The sequence below is a fragment of the Marmota monax genome, unplaced genomic scaffold, assembly GCF_021218885.2.
Source record: "Marmota monax isolate L192 unplaced genomic scaffold, Marmota_monax_Labrador192_F-V1.1 WCK01_AAM20220418_F8-fsc00133, whole genome shotgun sequence".
Lineage (NCBI taxonomy): Eukaryota > Metazoa > Chordata > Mammalia > Rodentia > Sciuridae > Marmota > Marmota monax.
Window position 1 is genome coordinate 4,967,517 of NW_026694821.1, and position 16,996 is coordinate 4,984,512.

At 35.3% G+C, this 16,996-nt stretch overlaps 1 protein-coding gene across 3 annotated transcripts in view; it reads left to right on the top strand.

Moving 5' to 3' along the window:
- Nucleotides 1-16,996, top strand: part of Avl9 (AVL9 cell migration associated) — a 60,527-nt gene that overhangs the window by 21,809 nt on the left and 21,722 nt on the right. For 2 of the 3 annotated variants that reach the window (XM_046426018.2, XM_046426016.2), the window contains exons 5-12: nt 20-109; nt 991-1,057; nt 2,132-2,172; nt 4,533-4,571; nt 7,730-7,799; nt 8,153-8,691; nt 14,026-14,160; nt 15,631-15,850. In XM_046426018.2, the coding sequence (XP_046281974.1) occupies nt 20-109; nt 991-1,057; nt 2,132-2,172; nt 4,533-4,571; nt 7,730-7,799; nt 8,153-8,691; nt 14,026-14,160; nt 15,631-15,850 (1,201 nt within the window). The remainder of the gene's footprint in view (nt 1-19; nt 110-990; nt 1,058-2,131; nt 2,173-4,532; nt 4,572-7,729; nt 7,800-8,152; nt 8,692-14,025; nt 14,161-15,630; nt 15,851-16,996) is intronic. The other variant, XM_046426017.2, reaches the window with a different exon arrangement.

Genomic DNA, 16,996 nt, shown 5'->3' on the forward strand with positions numbered 1-16,996 from the left:
ATTTCTCTTTTCTATTAAGCCCCTCTATGGCTTACTTCAAGCGAAACTTCAACTTATTACACATGCATATTTCGAAGAGAAGGATTTTTCCCAAATTTCCATTCTAAAGGTAACCTTATGCCCCTGACTAGATGTGTTTAACTGAAGGTAGAGTTCATGAATTAAATGCATCTTGTCAGTAACACTGTGAAGGATAATCAATTATTAGCTTAAGAAAGAAACTCTCTGAAAATCCCTTTACGGTAAAACATTGAAGTACTGGGAATCTACCCAAATACTTAATTTAACAAAATTGTGTTTTTTAGGAAATATGACTATAAATAACTAAATGTTTCTTTTAATAACTTTTCTTATTAATAAACTGTACAGTGTGTTTATATATCAAGCTTCTTGTTCCTAATTCTCATAAACCAGAGAAACCATAGGATATTTTATTAAAGATGGATAACGTGTTTTTCTCAAGGCTGTCATTCACCATACAGATGATGGACTCTCCTAAATACTGATAAGAGTAGGACAGTTAGGAATTTAGCAAGGAAGCAGAGGGAATTCATCCTAAATGTTCATACCACCATGTGAATGAATCAAGCTCTAAAATAGAAGTAATACCCTGATAGCTATTTTTAAATTATTATTTTTAAGTTGTAGATGAACACAATACCTTTATTTTATTTATCTTTAGGCTGAGGATCAAACTCAGGGCCTTGCCTATGCTAGGCAAGCACTCTACCACTGAGCTACAACTCCAGCCCATCTGATAGCTTTTTTCACGCTTGTATCAGATCTCTTATGATAGCTCTCATGTCTGAAAAAGAAGGAATGAATGTTGAAAACTGGCAAGATTTCAGAGAGACCTTGATGGTTCTAAATCTAGTACCTGACAAAATAAGCTGTCTCAGTTTATAAACCAACTATCTTTTGATCAGTGTATTTCTAACTCATTGTCAAAAATGATAATAAAGTATTCTAAACTCAGTTTTTATTTCATAGGAGCTTTATGACCATATGAATAGTTCCTTGAGTGGAACTTCATTAGAAGGATCCCAAGTATATCTTGGTAAGTAACATTTTTATAAGTCAGAAGAAATGCCCTCATTTCTTTTTGTTCAGCTAACTAAAATGCATGTGAAACTTTATGATCAGAATTACATCTGTAAGTGGGACCTAAATTTAAATTCTTCAATGTATGATACTGCTTTTTCCTTAAATATCCTGTTAGGCATTGTTGTTTTTTATTTATTTATTTATTTTTGTACTGGGGATTGAACCCAGAGATGCTTTGCCACTGAGCTACATCCCCAATTTTTTTTTTTTTTTTTTTTTTTTGAGACAGAGCCTTACTAGGTTGCCCAGGCTGATCTTGAACTTGAGATCTTCCTGCTTCAGTCTCCAAATCACTGGATTACAGTCATGAACCACTGCACTTAGCTCAAACTGTATAAATTTTAAACTTGTATAGTTTGCTTATACAATGGAAGAAGATATTAGACCTGCACTGTCCACAATAGCAGCCACTAGCAATGTATAGCTATCTACATTTAGATTAAAATAAATAAAAATTAGATAATATTTAAAAGTCAGTTTGTCAGGCTGGGGACAGTGGTGAATGCCTGCAATCCCAGCAGCTCAGAAGGCTGAGGCAGGAGGATCAAAAGTTCAAAGCCAGCCTCAGCAATTTAGTGAGCCCTAAGCAACTTAGCAAGATCCTATATCAAAATTTAAAAATGATTTGTAATGTTTTGAACAACCCACAATAAAAAATTAAAAAAAAAAAAAAAATTTAAAAATGGCTGAGGACAAGGCTCAGTGGTTAAGCTCTCCTGAGTTCAATCCCTGGTACCCGAAGTCAAAGTCAGTTTGCCTGTCACACTTGCCTGATTTCAAGTATGTAGTGACCACATGTGGCTGCTGTACTGGACAGGGCAGGTTTAAAACATTCTAAAACATTTCTATCCTTACAGAAAGTTCTATTGGATAGCCCTGTTTCTAAGCGTATGTGTATTGAATTAAATATTACATAAATATTTGAATATTTGCATTATCTGAGTTTCTTTTTTAACCTTCTCTTCCTAACTTTCAACAAAAACAGTATAACTATAGTCACAGATTAGCTTTTTTGTTAACATTATAGGTCTGTCTCCTCGAGATCTTGTCCTTCATTTTCGACACAAGGTATGATACCTTCTTTAATTTATGATGTACTAAAATGGGAGACACTGTTTTTACTGTGTTTATTTTAATGGCAAATTCAAGAGTACTGCATCAAATAGAGATTGTTTCACGCTTGTATCAGATCTCTTATGATAGGCATTACTCTTAGTTCTTCTAATATAGTGTTTCATCTTATAACTATACCAAGTTGAAAGTGTCAAGAATGCTTGTGTCAGAGGACTGGGGCTGTAGCTCAATGGTAGAGCACTTGCCTAGCATTAGAAGTAACCAATTCTTTTAATCGTCAGGATAATTTTTGTCTGTTTTTGAGCAGATGTTTTCTTGCTCCTTGGATAGCTGTGAATATATGAACGTCTCATCAGTAATGTGGGCACTGCCCAAATGGAAATCAGCATGTCTGAGGCACTGGATTCAATTCTTAGCACCACATATAAGTAAAATAAAGGTCCATCAACAACTAAAAAATATTAACAAGAAAAGAGTGCTTGAATCAGAAATTTCTAAAGGAGCGCATACTCTGTTTACTTCTTATGATATAATGCATTTCTCTTGTCTTTGTAATTTCAGCTATAATGACATTAGACTAAAAAGAACATGTTTTGATCTTGCATAGTAGTTTTTGTTGTTCTACTTAGTTATTCATGACGGCAAAATACATATAAATTCATTATATGCAAATAGAACACAATATTTCAATTCTCTGGTTGTACACATGTAGAGTCACACCATTTGTACAATCATGTATGTACCTAGGGTAATGATATCCATCTCATTCCACCATCCCTCCTGTCCCATACCCCCTATAATCTTACAGAATATTTTGTGTTGTCATAAAAATGGAACATTTTCCAGTAAAATATCTATCTTTATCCTTTCTGATCTTTTTTGTTTTGTTTTGATGTGAGGATTATGATCTTCATTGTTAAGGCATATGTTGACTAGGACATACACATGTCATTCATTTATCAAACTTTTTTTTCAAATTTATTCATTCTTATTGATTTATTTTGACTATACATAAAAGTGGGATTCTGTCACAACACATGACTAAATCATTCAGGTTGCTCCAAGTAAATTTGGGTTGGCACAAAATAATCACACAAAGACAGAGAAAATACCTTTTTCTCAGGGTCCAGTGACAGCTCTCAACCTTAGAGGTCCGTTGGAAAGAGAGGGAGCCACCTGAATTTTTTATTTTGATAGAGGGGGCACAAGGGGAGGTTCAAAGGAATGTTTCCAAATAAGGCAGAGGGTCAGGTTTCAGGGAGTTAAGTCTCGCTTCATGATGTCTTGTTGTTAGTAGATTTATTGACATCTTGGCAAGTCACCCCCATCTCAGGTGCTCTGTGGGATCAAAGGCAGAGAGAGAGGAAAGTGCCTATGTTTGTTGCATGGCCCAAAGAGCACGCAACATCAGGCCAGTCCTCCCATAGGCTCAAATACTCATAGTTCACACACACAACCCATGGCTGGCCTGTGACAGGATTCATTGTAACTTAGTAGCTAACATTTGATAAATTTCTTTCCCCTTTTCCCTCCCCTTCTTCCTTCTCCTGAACCCCTTCCTCAACTCTGCTAGTATCCCTCCTATTTTCATGAGGTTCCCTTTTTTAACTTTTTTTTTTCTAGCTTTCATGTATGAGAGAGAAAATATGACCTTTGATTTTCTGAGTCTTATTTTGCTCAACCTAGTGCTCTTCAGTACCATCCCATTTTCCAGCAGATTTTTTTCTTCTTAATAGCTAAATAAAACTATTATGTATGTATCCCCTATTTCCTTTTTTTAACCATTTATTGAATGACACCCAGAAATAAATGAATAATCCCTGCCCTTTAAAAACTTACACATATTCAAGCAAAATGGCAACATTCCTTCCAAAAATGATCATTTCATTTGAAGATTTAAGTTACGCTCACAAATTTTTAGAGAACATAGGTAGTTATCTTATTATAAGGATACAGGTAGCTGGGTTTTGGTGGTATACACTTGTAATCTCAGCAATTCAGGAGGCTGAGGCAGGAGGATCGCAAGTTCAAAGCCAGCCTCAGCAACTTAACAAGGCCCCAAGCAACTTAGCGAGACCCTGTCTCAAAATAAAAAATAAAAAGTCTGGGGATGTAGCTCACTGGTAAAGCACCCCTGGGCTCAATCCCTGGAACCAAAATAAAACAAACAAAAAAGATACTGGTATATATTTAATTTCTTGGTATGAGTTCATAGTTTTTTATATATTTTTTTAAAGTGCTGTAGTTAATATTAATTAAATGATCTATGATTGTGTTTCAGGAAGGGAAACAGCAAATGATTAAAAGACTTGAGTTTCTCATTATAAACAGTGTTTCTTTTTTCCTTTCTGCAGGTCTTAATCCTGTTTAAACTAATTCTTCTTGAAAAAAAGGTGAGAGAAAAGATGCAATATTTATTACATTTTTTACATAAAAAAGGAACAGATGATAAAGTATTAACACATTTTTGGCCTATCAAATTGTGAGCTGAAGCATATATTCTTTTTCACTGCCATAGAAGGGTAAATTCATGCATTTCTTCTGGAGGCAGTTTGATCTTGCCTCGAACTTGCAATCCTCCTTCCTCAGTCTCCCAAATAGCTGGGATTACAGGTGTGCACCATCATGGAGGTCTATCTTACCTGTTTTAAAGTGTATAATTCAGTGGTATTAAGTACCTTCACTTTGTTGTGCATCTATCACTGCCATCTATCCCCATAGACTACTTTTCATCATACAAAACTGAAACTGTGCGCCTATTAAACAGTAACTTTCCATTCTTCCTTTCCCTCTCTACTGGCAACCACCATTTTACCCTCTGTTTCTGAATCTAACTACTCTAGGTTCCTCATATAAATGGAATTATACAATACTTGTTGTGTGAGTGTACATGGAGTGTGGGGTGCTAGAGATGAAACTCAAGATCTCATGCATGATAGGCAAGTGCTATAATGTTGAGCTACATCCCAAACCCAGTATTTTGTCTTTTTATAACTGGGTTTATTTTACTTAGCGTAATGCCCTTGAAGTTCATGCATATTGTAGCATGTGTCAGAATTTTCTTTCTCTTTAACACTGAATAATATTCCATGTAGCTATACTATAAATGTTTATCCATTTACAACAAAAGTACATTATTCAAAATGTGTAGTTGTTACTGTTCTTCTTTAACAGACAGGCAGACATTTAATCAAATACCTATAGAGCTAAAGAGTGAGTGTATCCATTTACTTTTGGAAGATTTTCCTATTATAAGATTACTTTAGGGCTGGGGTTGTGACTCAGCTGTAGAGCATTCACCTAGCACGTGTGAGGCGCTGGGTTCGAGCCTCAGCACCACATAAAAATAAATAAATAAAATAAAGGTTAAAAAATAAAGATTACTTTAAAATTTATGCCTTGATTCTGGGCTTTTCTGAATTTGTGTTTTAAATTACAAAAGAATCTATTAATATATAATTTAATTTTTTTCTTTCTTTTGTTTGTGCTGGGGATTAAACCCAGAGCCTTTCTCATTCTAAGCATGCATTGGCCACCACTCAGCTACACCCCTTAGCCTGTGATTTCTTTTTTTTTTTAAGAGAGAGAGGGAGAGAATTTTTTTTTTTTTTTTTTTTTTTTTTTAGTTTTTCGGCAGACACAACATCTTTGTTTATATATGGTGCTGAGGATCGAACCCGGACCACATACATGCCAGGCGAGCATGCTACCACTTGAGCCACATCCCCAGCCCCCTGTGATTTCTTTTTTAAACATAAGCAAATCTATGCTTGTTTACCAAGTCATTTAGCATTAGCTGGTATTAGTTTTGGTGTAGTCTCTAACTGAATCCTGTTTCTAATTTAATTTTTTCTCAAATTTTATTCTGAAAAATGCTAAACCTACTAAAAGTTGGTAAGATAATATAATACCTTTTTACCCTTGATCTGTATTTACAATTTGATACTTTCACATTATATTGCTTTATACATGTTCATTTCATTTTTCCCCTGAATTATGATACTTTTTGAGGGGGGATTACTGGGGATTGAACTCAGGGACACTCAACCAAAAATTTTGTATTTTATTTAGAGACAGGGTCTAAATGGGTTACTTAGCATCTCATTTTTGCTGACCTCACGATCCTCGTCTCAGCCTCCTGAGCCACTGGGATTACAGGCGTGGGCCACTGCGCCCAGCTGAATCATGAAACTTTGAAAGAAATTTTGTAGACATCATGGTAACTGCAAATAAGGGAATATTCCTGCATAACCAAAATATCAATATCACATTTGAGAAATTTCACATGACCCAATAAATGACATCTAGTAAACAGTCCATTTTCAAATTTTCCCAGATGTCATAATTCCTTTATAGCTGTTTTTTTTTTTTTCCTGGTTCCTCAAAAATTTAATTGGATTTTTCTAGAAATACTTTATATGTTTGAAGTGTACTTTGTGAACTAGAGAATTTCTTATCACTGGAGGTGTTAGAAGATAGATATTAAGGACTTTGCAGAATTGATTCTAATTTTAAATAGAAAATGACTTCTGAGGTTACACAACCCTCTGGTGTTAATCTCTAAATTTTGTCTCTGTTGTACCTTTGTGTTTGTTTTTATTTCTCAGATCTCTCTTGACTAGACTTATCCCATCAATCTCTTAGTAATATGTATTTTTATAAAAATTGCAGTTTTAGCCAGGCGTTATGGCACATACCTGTAATCCTAGCAGCTAGGGAGGCTGAGGCAGGAACAATGCAAGTTCAGAGCCAGCCTTATCAACTTAGCGAGGCCCTACGCAACTCTATGAGACCCTGTCTCAAAATACAAAGAACTGGGAATGTTGCTCACTGGTTAAGTGCCCCTAGGTTCAATCCCCAGTACCAAAAACTAAAAATAAAAAGAATGACTGAACTTTTCTCCTATGTGAATATAACCTCATGGACATAAGACTAAACTGTAAGCTAGAATTTATACTTGTGTCACAATAAATAATTTATATTTTGTTAGAGATTAAAAAAAATTCATAGCTAATAGTTGATTTTTGTAGGGGATCCAATCAAGGATTATGTATTACTGCATTGCTCACTCCTTCTAACTTCAAACAGTTACGCTATCTCTCTTTTTTTGTTAGTTTCATTTTGTATCTCATGACATTCGCACTGTTTAGAGAATCCAGACTAGTCTTGCAGTGTTTAGTTTCTATTTTCTTGTGGCTAGTTTCAAATTTAACTTTTTGGTAAGAATGCTTCAGAGGTGGTGGTATATTCTCAGGATATGACATCAAAGGCTCATAACTACTTGTACTATTTCTGGTGATGTCAGTTTTGGTTAAGGTGGCAGTTAACGTGTTATCAATATGTAATTTGTAGGATAATGCATTGTGAGTATCCCTGTTGTTCAACAATCTTTCACAGTAGTTTTAGTGTCTTTGGCAATTTTTACTCAAATCATGATGGACGCTAAATGGTGATTTTCTATCATTGCTTATACATTTATTAATTGCTGCTCTTCCCCTTTTTTAATATTATGGTGGATTTTCTAATTTAATTTTGATTGAATCCATTTCAGGTTCTTTTTTATATTTCTCCAGTGAATAAATTGGTGGGTGCACTGATGACTGTGTTGTCCCTTTTTCCAGGTAAGAGAATGGTAATATCTACTCTATCCTTTGTTTAACATTTTGTTTTGTTTTGTTTTTGCACTACTGAGGACTGAACACAGGACCCTAGTACATGCTAGGCAAGCATGCTACCACTGAGCTACATCCCCAGCCCTAATATTTCTGTTTTAACATAGCATTTTCCTTTTGGCATAGATTAAGGGAGTTCTGGGTTTTCTTTCTTTCCTTTTTTATTTATTAAAATGTATGTAAACATAGCTTTAAAATTTTTTTTTAATAGGAGACTTTCACTAAATAAAACAGAATATATAATTCTTATTTTCTTTCATTTTATTATAAGCCAAGCTGTTCTCCAATATTATGTATTTTAGGCATGATTGAACATGGTCTCAGTGACTGTTCTCAGTACAGGCCCCGGAAGAGTATGTCTGAAGATGCTGGTCTTCAGGAAAGTAATCCTCCTGCAGATGATTTTGTTTCTGGGTCAGCTTCTAACATGTCAAATACCAATTTGGGAACTGTCAAGAAAATCATAGCAGGAAACCATGGAGGAGATGCTTCCATCAAGACCGAAAAGCCTTTTTTCCAACTAGAACATGACAGCAGTAAAGGACAGGAACCCAGTGATACTAATCAATATTTGAAACCTCCATCTCGTCCATCTCCAGAATCTTCAGAAAGTGACTGGGAGACCTTGGATCCTAGTGTCTTAGAGGACCCCAACCTGAAAGAAAGGGAACTGGTGGGGTCAGACCAGACAAACTTATTTCCAAAAGACTCTGTGCCCTCAAATAGTACTCCAATTACTGTACAACCTCAAGCCAATATGGGGCAGGTGGTCCTGATACCAGGGCTTATTTCAGGTTTGGAAGAGGACCACTATGGCATGCCCCTGGCCATCTTCACAAAGGTAAAGTGTAATGTCTAGTAATAAAGACATTAGTATTTAACTTTCAATATTGAATACATTTTCAGGTCTGAAAACTGTCCTTGAAAATTGTAAAATACACACGAAATATATAGTGCTGTGATGCTCTGTGACCATAGTATAAAGCTATAGGGAAATAACTCAGAGGATTTTAATTAATAAGAGTTTGAAACTTAATAGATATGGAGTTAGAAATCACTGAATGTATTGGATATTTTTTTTTGGTAGGGGGGACACCAAGGATTGAACACAGGGTCACTTGACCACTGAGCCACATCCCCAGCCCTATTTTATATTTTATTTAGAGACAGGGTCTCACTGAGTTGCTTAGCTCCTTGCCTTTGCTGAGGCTGGCTTTGAACACTCAATCCTCCTGCCTCAGCCCCCTGAGCTGCTGGGATTACAGGCATATGGCACTGCACCTGACTTGGGTTTGTTTTTAATTATTCAGATTTCTTTTTTAAAAAGGATGAATTGAGGAAATCCAGTCTTGACTGCATGTAATATATATTAAAATACTAAAATTGTAGCCTGTAGTCCCAGTTTCTCAGGAGGCTGAGGCAGGTGGAGTACTTGAGCCCAGGAGCTCAAGAACAGCCTGGGCAATGTAACAAGATGCCACTTCAAAAGAGGCCAATTGTGGTGGTCTGCATTTTTCAGTAATCACTATTTTCATGAACTTTTGGCCACTTGGTTTCACTCTGCGCAGTATTGATCCAAACCTTCTGGATTGTCTCCCTTATTGTCACTGATTTGTGGAATTTTTTCATATATCTAAATATCTTTTCTGTTAATTTTTTTACTTTGTTAGTGCTTTAGGAGTCTTGTTTAGAAATTCTCTACTACCTCAAGGTCATAAAAATGTTTTCCTATATTATTTTTTTAAAAGAATTATAATTTTGAATTTTATCTTTTGGGCTACCTGAAATTGATCTTTGTGTATAGTAGGGAAGGGAGTCTGTTTCTGGACTCTTGTTGCTGTTTATTGAGGCATTTGTCTATCCCATACCAGTCCTCACATTGTACTATTACCATGTGAATCATTTTGGTAAAGAAAAGTCTTCCTGTCATAGCATTGTTCTTCAAGTGTTTCTTGCCCTTTACATTTCCACATCAGTTTTAGAATCAACTTACTGAATCCTCACGTAGATTGAGATTTTTGGTAGGTAATTTTGGAGAGAATTGGAAGCCTTACAGTATGGAAGTTTCTAGTTCATGAACATGCTTACTGACCCTAACAAGAGAAAAGATGAGAAAACAGCTGTTATTTCCAGTCATATCTTTATCTTTTCCATGTCGCGTGAAAAAATCACACTGTGGGGCTGGAGTTGTGGCTCAGTGGTAGAGCACCTGCCCCATACGTGTGAGGCACTGGGTTCAATCCTCAGCACCGCATATAAATAAATGAATCAAATCAAGGTACAAAATAACTAAAAAATATTCTTAAAACAAAAAAGCACAGTATGCTTTCCCAGCTCTTTAGATGAACTCTTAGTTCCATCAGATTTACTAAATTGAAATGTGTTTTTACTTTGTTGTTCAATTGTAGTTAAAAAAAATAATCAGATTTACCATCTTTACTAATTTTAAGTATATAGTTAGTTCAGTAGTATTAACTGTATTCACATTTTTGTGCTACAGATTTCCAAACTTTTATCTTATAAAACTGAAACTATGCCCATTAAATAACTCTCCATTTCCTCTTCCTCCCAGTCCCTGACATCTACCATTCTTTAAATTTCTATGAATTTGACAGTTTTAGCTCCCTCATATAAGTAGAATCATACAGTATTTGTCTACTTGTGACTGGCTTATTGTACTTAGAATAACCTCCTCAAGATTCATCCATGTTGTAGAATGTGACAGGACTTCCTTCCTATTTAAGGCTGAATAATATTCCATGGTATAAATATGGCTGACTTTCTTTATTCATTTGTTCATTCATCAACGGATAGTTAGATTGCTTCTACCTCTTGCCTGTTGTGAATAATGCTGCTATGAACATAGGTATGTAAATAGCTCAGTGATGTGTACATGGTGACTTTTTATCTTAGTGATGTTTGCTTAGTGATTTTCTTAGTGTTTTTTGTTTTGTTTTTACCATTTTATACTGCAGTTTCACATATGGAAGTTAAAGTGTCCTTAAAAAGTAGGAAACCAGGAGTGGGCTTGGATATGGAGGCTGCTTTATGTAAAAGGAACTGCACTTTTGCTACCACCATACATTAAGGTTTCTAAGATTTACACTGAATTGATCATCATTAAAAGTAATGGCACAATTTTAAAACTGCTTCAAAATATCATTTTAAACAATGTGATAAATGTGTAATACTCCCATATAGTTCAGTAGTTAAAGATTTCAAAGCATTTATAATAAAGTCTCTATAGGCTGGGGTATCGCTCAGTAGAAGAGTGTGTTAAGCACGCACTAGGCCCTGGATTGAATCACCAGCATCAAAAATAAAATAAAAAGGATTTTTTAAAAAGTCTTCCTTCCATTTCATTCCTGCTATCCAGCTGCCCTTTATAATTGTAGTCAATGGTATCAGTGTCTTACATCTCCTTCTGGAGATATTTTATGCATAAAGAAATGCATAGAGGATGGGAAAGGCAGCGGAGCACAACAGAGACTAGTATGGCAATATGTAAATCAATGGATGTGTAACTGATGTGATTCTGCAATCTGTGTATGGGTTGAAGGTGGGAGTTCATAACCCACTTGAATCAAAGTGTGGAATATGATATGTCAAGAAATTTGTAATGTTTTGAACAACCCACAATAAAAAATTTAAAAAAAAAATTTAAAAAAAATAAAGAAAGAAAGAAAGAAATGCATAGAAGTAGGCACAGTGGCACAGCCTATAATCCAGGCTACTCAGGAGACTGAGACAGAAGAATTACAAGTTTGAGGCCAGCCTGGACAACTTAGCAAGTCCCTGTCTCGAATAAAAAAAAAAAAAAAATTAACTGCAGTGGGGCTGGAGATGTAGCTCAGTGAGTGCTCAACGACTGGGCATGCATGGGCCTCTGGGTTAAAAAAAAAAAAAATGCATAGATTTATCTCCTCCCTTTTTACCAAGTGTTAACTGACTATGACTGTTTTTCTGCGCTTTAATTTCCTTTACATGATATTCCTTAGAGATGAACTTCATCACTTTCTATGGCTGCAGTGTGTTTCACTATATGGCTGAACATTTATTTAGTCCTTTATTCCTGAACAGTTAGGATTCCTATGTGTTGATATAATAATGTCACAGTAACTTTTCATAAATGGAATATCACACAGAATAGGTTTATCTATAGAATAAATTACAGGAGGCAGAACGCTGGGCCAAAGGGTTTATATATTTATTATTTTTAAAAGTTTTTGTTGTTTTTGGTTTTGGGGGTGCTTTTGTTTGTTTTTTTCAGGATATCACTAAGTTGCCCAGCCTGGCCTTGAACTTATAATCCTCCTGCCTCAGCCTCCCAAGTCATTAAGATCACAGGCATCTACCACCATGCCCATCTAAAGAAGGTTTTTGAAATACATTTTTAAAAAGCTTATAACTCCTTTTTTTTCCTCTTTTTTGTGGTGCTAGGGATCAAACCCATGCAAAGCAACTGTTCTCCCATTGAACTATATCTCCAACCCCCTATTTAAAGAAGAAAAAATAAAAACCTACTTCTTAGTTTTGATACTGTTATTGACTTAGCCAAGAATCCCACTGTTGATAAAAGACCTTTCTTCCCTAACAGAATCGATTATGAAATGTAAGTTCTCTTACTGCTATTTTGCTGTGTAAATCTTTGGTAATAATTGACAGTTCTGAGAGTACCTTTATCAAGAGTCTCAGTCCTAACTGGGAAGCAGGTATTCTGTAGGGAACACATCAAGTGTAAGGAACATTCAGTATTATAGAGGTTTTGTTTGGAAATAGGCATTTGTGGGGGTAGGAGGTACCATTTCTTTTAAATGCACGACACACAGCTCAAGCATGAAGCATGAGCCCCAAACCACCTATTTTGGCTGAGTGGTTGTGAATGAGGGGCACAGGTCCTTTCAGCCTTCAGTCCCAACAGACCTGGGTTGAGAAGCATTATAAACATCTCTATACATAGACATTGATCTGTTTTGCTGGTTGTATAGTCAGGGTTTTATTGAGCATCAAAGACATTATCAAGAATAAGAATAAAACCAAGTCATTAGACCTATATTCCAACTTCTGGAACTCTTCTCTCCCATAGTAACTGCTTAACAACCATCTGTCAGATACAGATGTAGTGAAGAATATGAAGTTATAAAAGATGTATCTCCTCTCCTTAGATTTGTTTCATGATATAATCAAGTTATATCTGGCATATCACCCAAATAACTAATTTAGTGTTTAAAAAGTGATGAGAGGTAGAAAACTTACAGAACTTGAGACTGAAAACAACTTCAGGGCTCAACAAATCTGTCCTCCTGGCTTCATACACAAGTGAAACCACATGTTGAAAACTGTTCTGTTTAGAATCATTAAGCAGAAATTTCATATCCTTCTTCAGTCAGTCATTCCAGTGTTCGTACCTTTATTCTCAGGAAGTATGGGGTCTTATTTGTTTTTCGTATACTTAATGCCTATTTAAAGTTTAGCAATTGAACTGTAATTATCAAAGAAGTGCTATTTCAAATACAATTCAAATGGAAGCCAGTTAAATACACAACTACTGCCAGGTCATTTTTGCTTTAAATAGCAGCAAGTATTTTTACATTTTTGCATGATTTGGGGGGGGGGGGAAGGGGGCTGGTTCTGGGGATCAAACCCAGGCCCTCCTGTTACTAGACAGGCACTCTACCACTGAGCCCCAGCCCCAGTCCTGCATGATTTTACTAGGATAATAAAATAATGTGGTATTCTCATAATAGTACTCAGTGTTTACATGCAGATACATGTATTTTTAAGTTTCTAACAGCTTTCTATTAAACAACATACTTTTTAAATGGGCTTAGTACTTCATTTACTGAATTATAAAATTCTATTTGTTAATTACTAGAGAGGCTTTTAAATTGAACCAGGAACAAAGTGATCAAGTAAGACAACCTTCATGTTAACCACCTTGCCAATATTTAACCCCTCATGAAGAAGATTAGCTAATCAGTAACTGGATATATTGCAGTCAAGAGCGAAGATTCCCCTGGAATATTATTTTAGTGAGTCAAAGATTAGCAGATATAGAGACAGGCAGGGAGCAATAGGCATTTCTTTTACTGTTAGCTTTCCTGCTGTCAGGTTGAAAAGAAAGGCAGCTGTTCTTTATTTTTCTGATATTTCCTATTACTCCTGTGATCCACAGGGATATCTGTGCTTGCCCTACATGGCATTGCAGCAGCATCATCTTCTCTCTGATGTCACCGTTCGGGGATTTGTTGCTGGAGCTACTAACATCCTTTTTCGACAACAAAAACACCTCAGTGATGCCATTGTGGAAGTACGTTTTACATCTAAGTGGGTGTACTTGGCCCTACTGATCCCTTTGTTCCTTTCTTAAACGTAATTTTAAAGGTATAACAACACTAGTAAGGATAGTGATTGCTTACTGTATGCTAGGCATCCTAGGCACTTGCTGTTAACTGATCTAATTATATTACATAACCACTCTGTGAGATATAGGTGTTGTTACTGTCTATGGATTACACCTGTATGAGCTGAGGAACTGAAAGATAAGTGTCTTTCAAGGGTCAAACAGCTAATAAGTGATCAAGTCAAGATTCCAACCTGAGCATTTTGGATCTATGACTAAAATGTGTTTATTGTTCAAATAATTTAAATCTTTCTAGCCTTATTAATATGCTCTGATTCTAAAAAGAAAGTTAAGGGGGCTGGGGTTAAGGCTCAGCGGTAGAGTGCTTGCCTAGCATGTGCGAATCCCTGGGTTCTATCCTCAGCACTACATAAAAATAAATAAAATATTGTGTCCAGTTACAACTAAAAAATAAATATTTTTTTAAAGTTAAGAATAGAGATTTGACATTTTATCAGTATATAAAATTTAAATCTTTTTTTAAATTTTACAATTGAAGTAATTTTAAGAAAAAGAAATTTTAGACATGTTAAAGGTTTTTGGAGTTAATGATGGAAACTACTTGCTTCATGGGAGAACAACAATAATACTTGAAAAAGCCATGATTGAAGTCATATTTATTATGATCCCAAATTTGGAAAGGAAACAAAGTTGTACACTGTCCAAGACCATTGAATATGGACAGGAGGACCAGAGTTGCTTCAGCATTGTTGGTTATATTGTAGTACAGAAGTTGGTTGGCAGCTTCTTGGTTATTTGTTTTATTATTTCTATTTGAAAACCAGTGTAGGGGCTGGGGTTGTGGCTCAATGGTAGAGCGCCCGCCTCGCAAGTACAAGACCCTGGGTTCTATCCTCAGTACCACATAAAAATAAATAAATGAAATAAAGGTATTTTGTCCAACTACAACTAAAAAATAATAAATATTTTTTTAAAAAAGAAAACCAATGTATAAGTTACACAAAAACTTCTTTTTATATCAAATATTACATAATAAAAGATATTCTGAAGTATGCACTTAAAAGGAAGACTTTTGAGGAATTATACTTAAGTTCATTTCTATAGTGAAATAAAGGTAATTTTATTATATAGGTATCTCTATTTTTCAAAAATATTTAGAAACAACATGAATTACTTTTATAATTCAGAATAGTATATTTATGCATGTATTTCCTAAAAACAGAAAATGAGTATTTTTAAACACAAAAAGAAAAAAGCTCCAGTATAAAAACCTGGCACATTTTTAGAGTCACCAATTGAGAATGCTATTATTCATATATTTTTATTTCTAGTTCCAACTTCCCAGTAGTTTTTTAAGTGTGGCATGAGTATCTGCATGAATGCCCAGATTCTGACTTATACCTGGGCATCCTGTAGGTAGAAGAAGCTCTGATCCAAATCCATGATCCAGAACTCAGGAAGCTACTTAACCCAACCACTGCAGACCTAAGATTTGCTGATTACCTGGTGAAGCACGTGACTGAAAACCGAGATGACGTCTTCCTGGATGGCACTGGCTGGGAGGGAGGTGACGAATGGATCCGGGCCCAGTTTGCAGTCTATATCCATGCCCTGCTGGCTGCTACATTGCAGTTAGGTAAGAAACCACTTAGCACACAGTCACCCTTTTTTTTTGTAATTTTTCGTGTTGTAACATATATGATATTCTGAATTGCACAAGAAATACATATTTGTTATAGAAAACTACCTGTTACTCCTTTATATAGAGATAACTACTATTAATATTTGAATATTTTATCTTTCAGACCTTTTTATCTATGTATATATATATTTGGATCTGGGCTTTATGGTAGTATTTTAGGGATTTTTTTTTTTTTTTTTTTTTTTTTTTTTGAGATGGGTCTTACTGTTGGCTCAACTGGTCTTGAACTTATGAGATCCAGTGGTCCTCCCACCTCAGCCTCCCAAGTAGCTGGGATTACAGATGTGCATATCAGACCTGGTGCCTCTGGTATTTTTGGTAGTCTTTTTGCAAAAAATAAATCCCTTTAAACATGTGTTTTGAAACTAAATTTTTCTTTGTAGTAGAAGCATGAGCTTATATGAAGACGGTAAATACTGATCTTCATCATTCTTTTGTGAAAAATAACATTCTGGATAATTAAACCTTCAAATGTATACCCCATTGTAAGAAATAATATTTATTCCTATTAATGATTAAAATGATTTAAACATAAATGCAGTGTTAAAACTATCTCATTCCACTTAGGAAAAAATATATACATACAGTGGAGTAGGATTCTGACATGAACTTTTCCACCTTGGACATTTGGCAACTATTCACTAGATTTCTTATTGTTAAAAGACTAGTGAAGCCAGGTGCAGTGTCGCAGGTCTGTAATCCCAGCAGCTTAGGAGACTGAGCCAGCCTCAGCAATTTAACGAGGCCCCAAACAACTCAGTGAGACCCTGTCTCTAAATAAAAAATATTTTTTAAAAAGGCTGGGGATATGGCTCAGTGGTTAAGTGCCCCTGGGTTCAATCTTCAGTACAAAAAAAAATATGTTGAGCTTGAGTTTTCTGTCTCCTTCAGTTATCTCTACCACTATTTTTTAAAATTCTCATGAAATACATATAACACAAAATTTATCATCTTAATCATCTTTTAATGTACATTTCCACAGTGTCATTAAGTAGATTCACATTATTGTGATAGTAATTTTTTAATCAATATTATACCACCTTTTCCTAAGCCAGTTCTTCACACATAGAATATATGGAG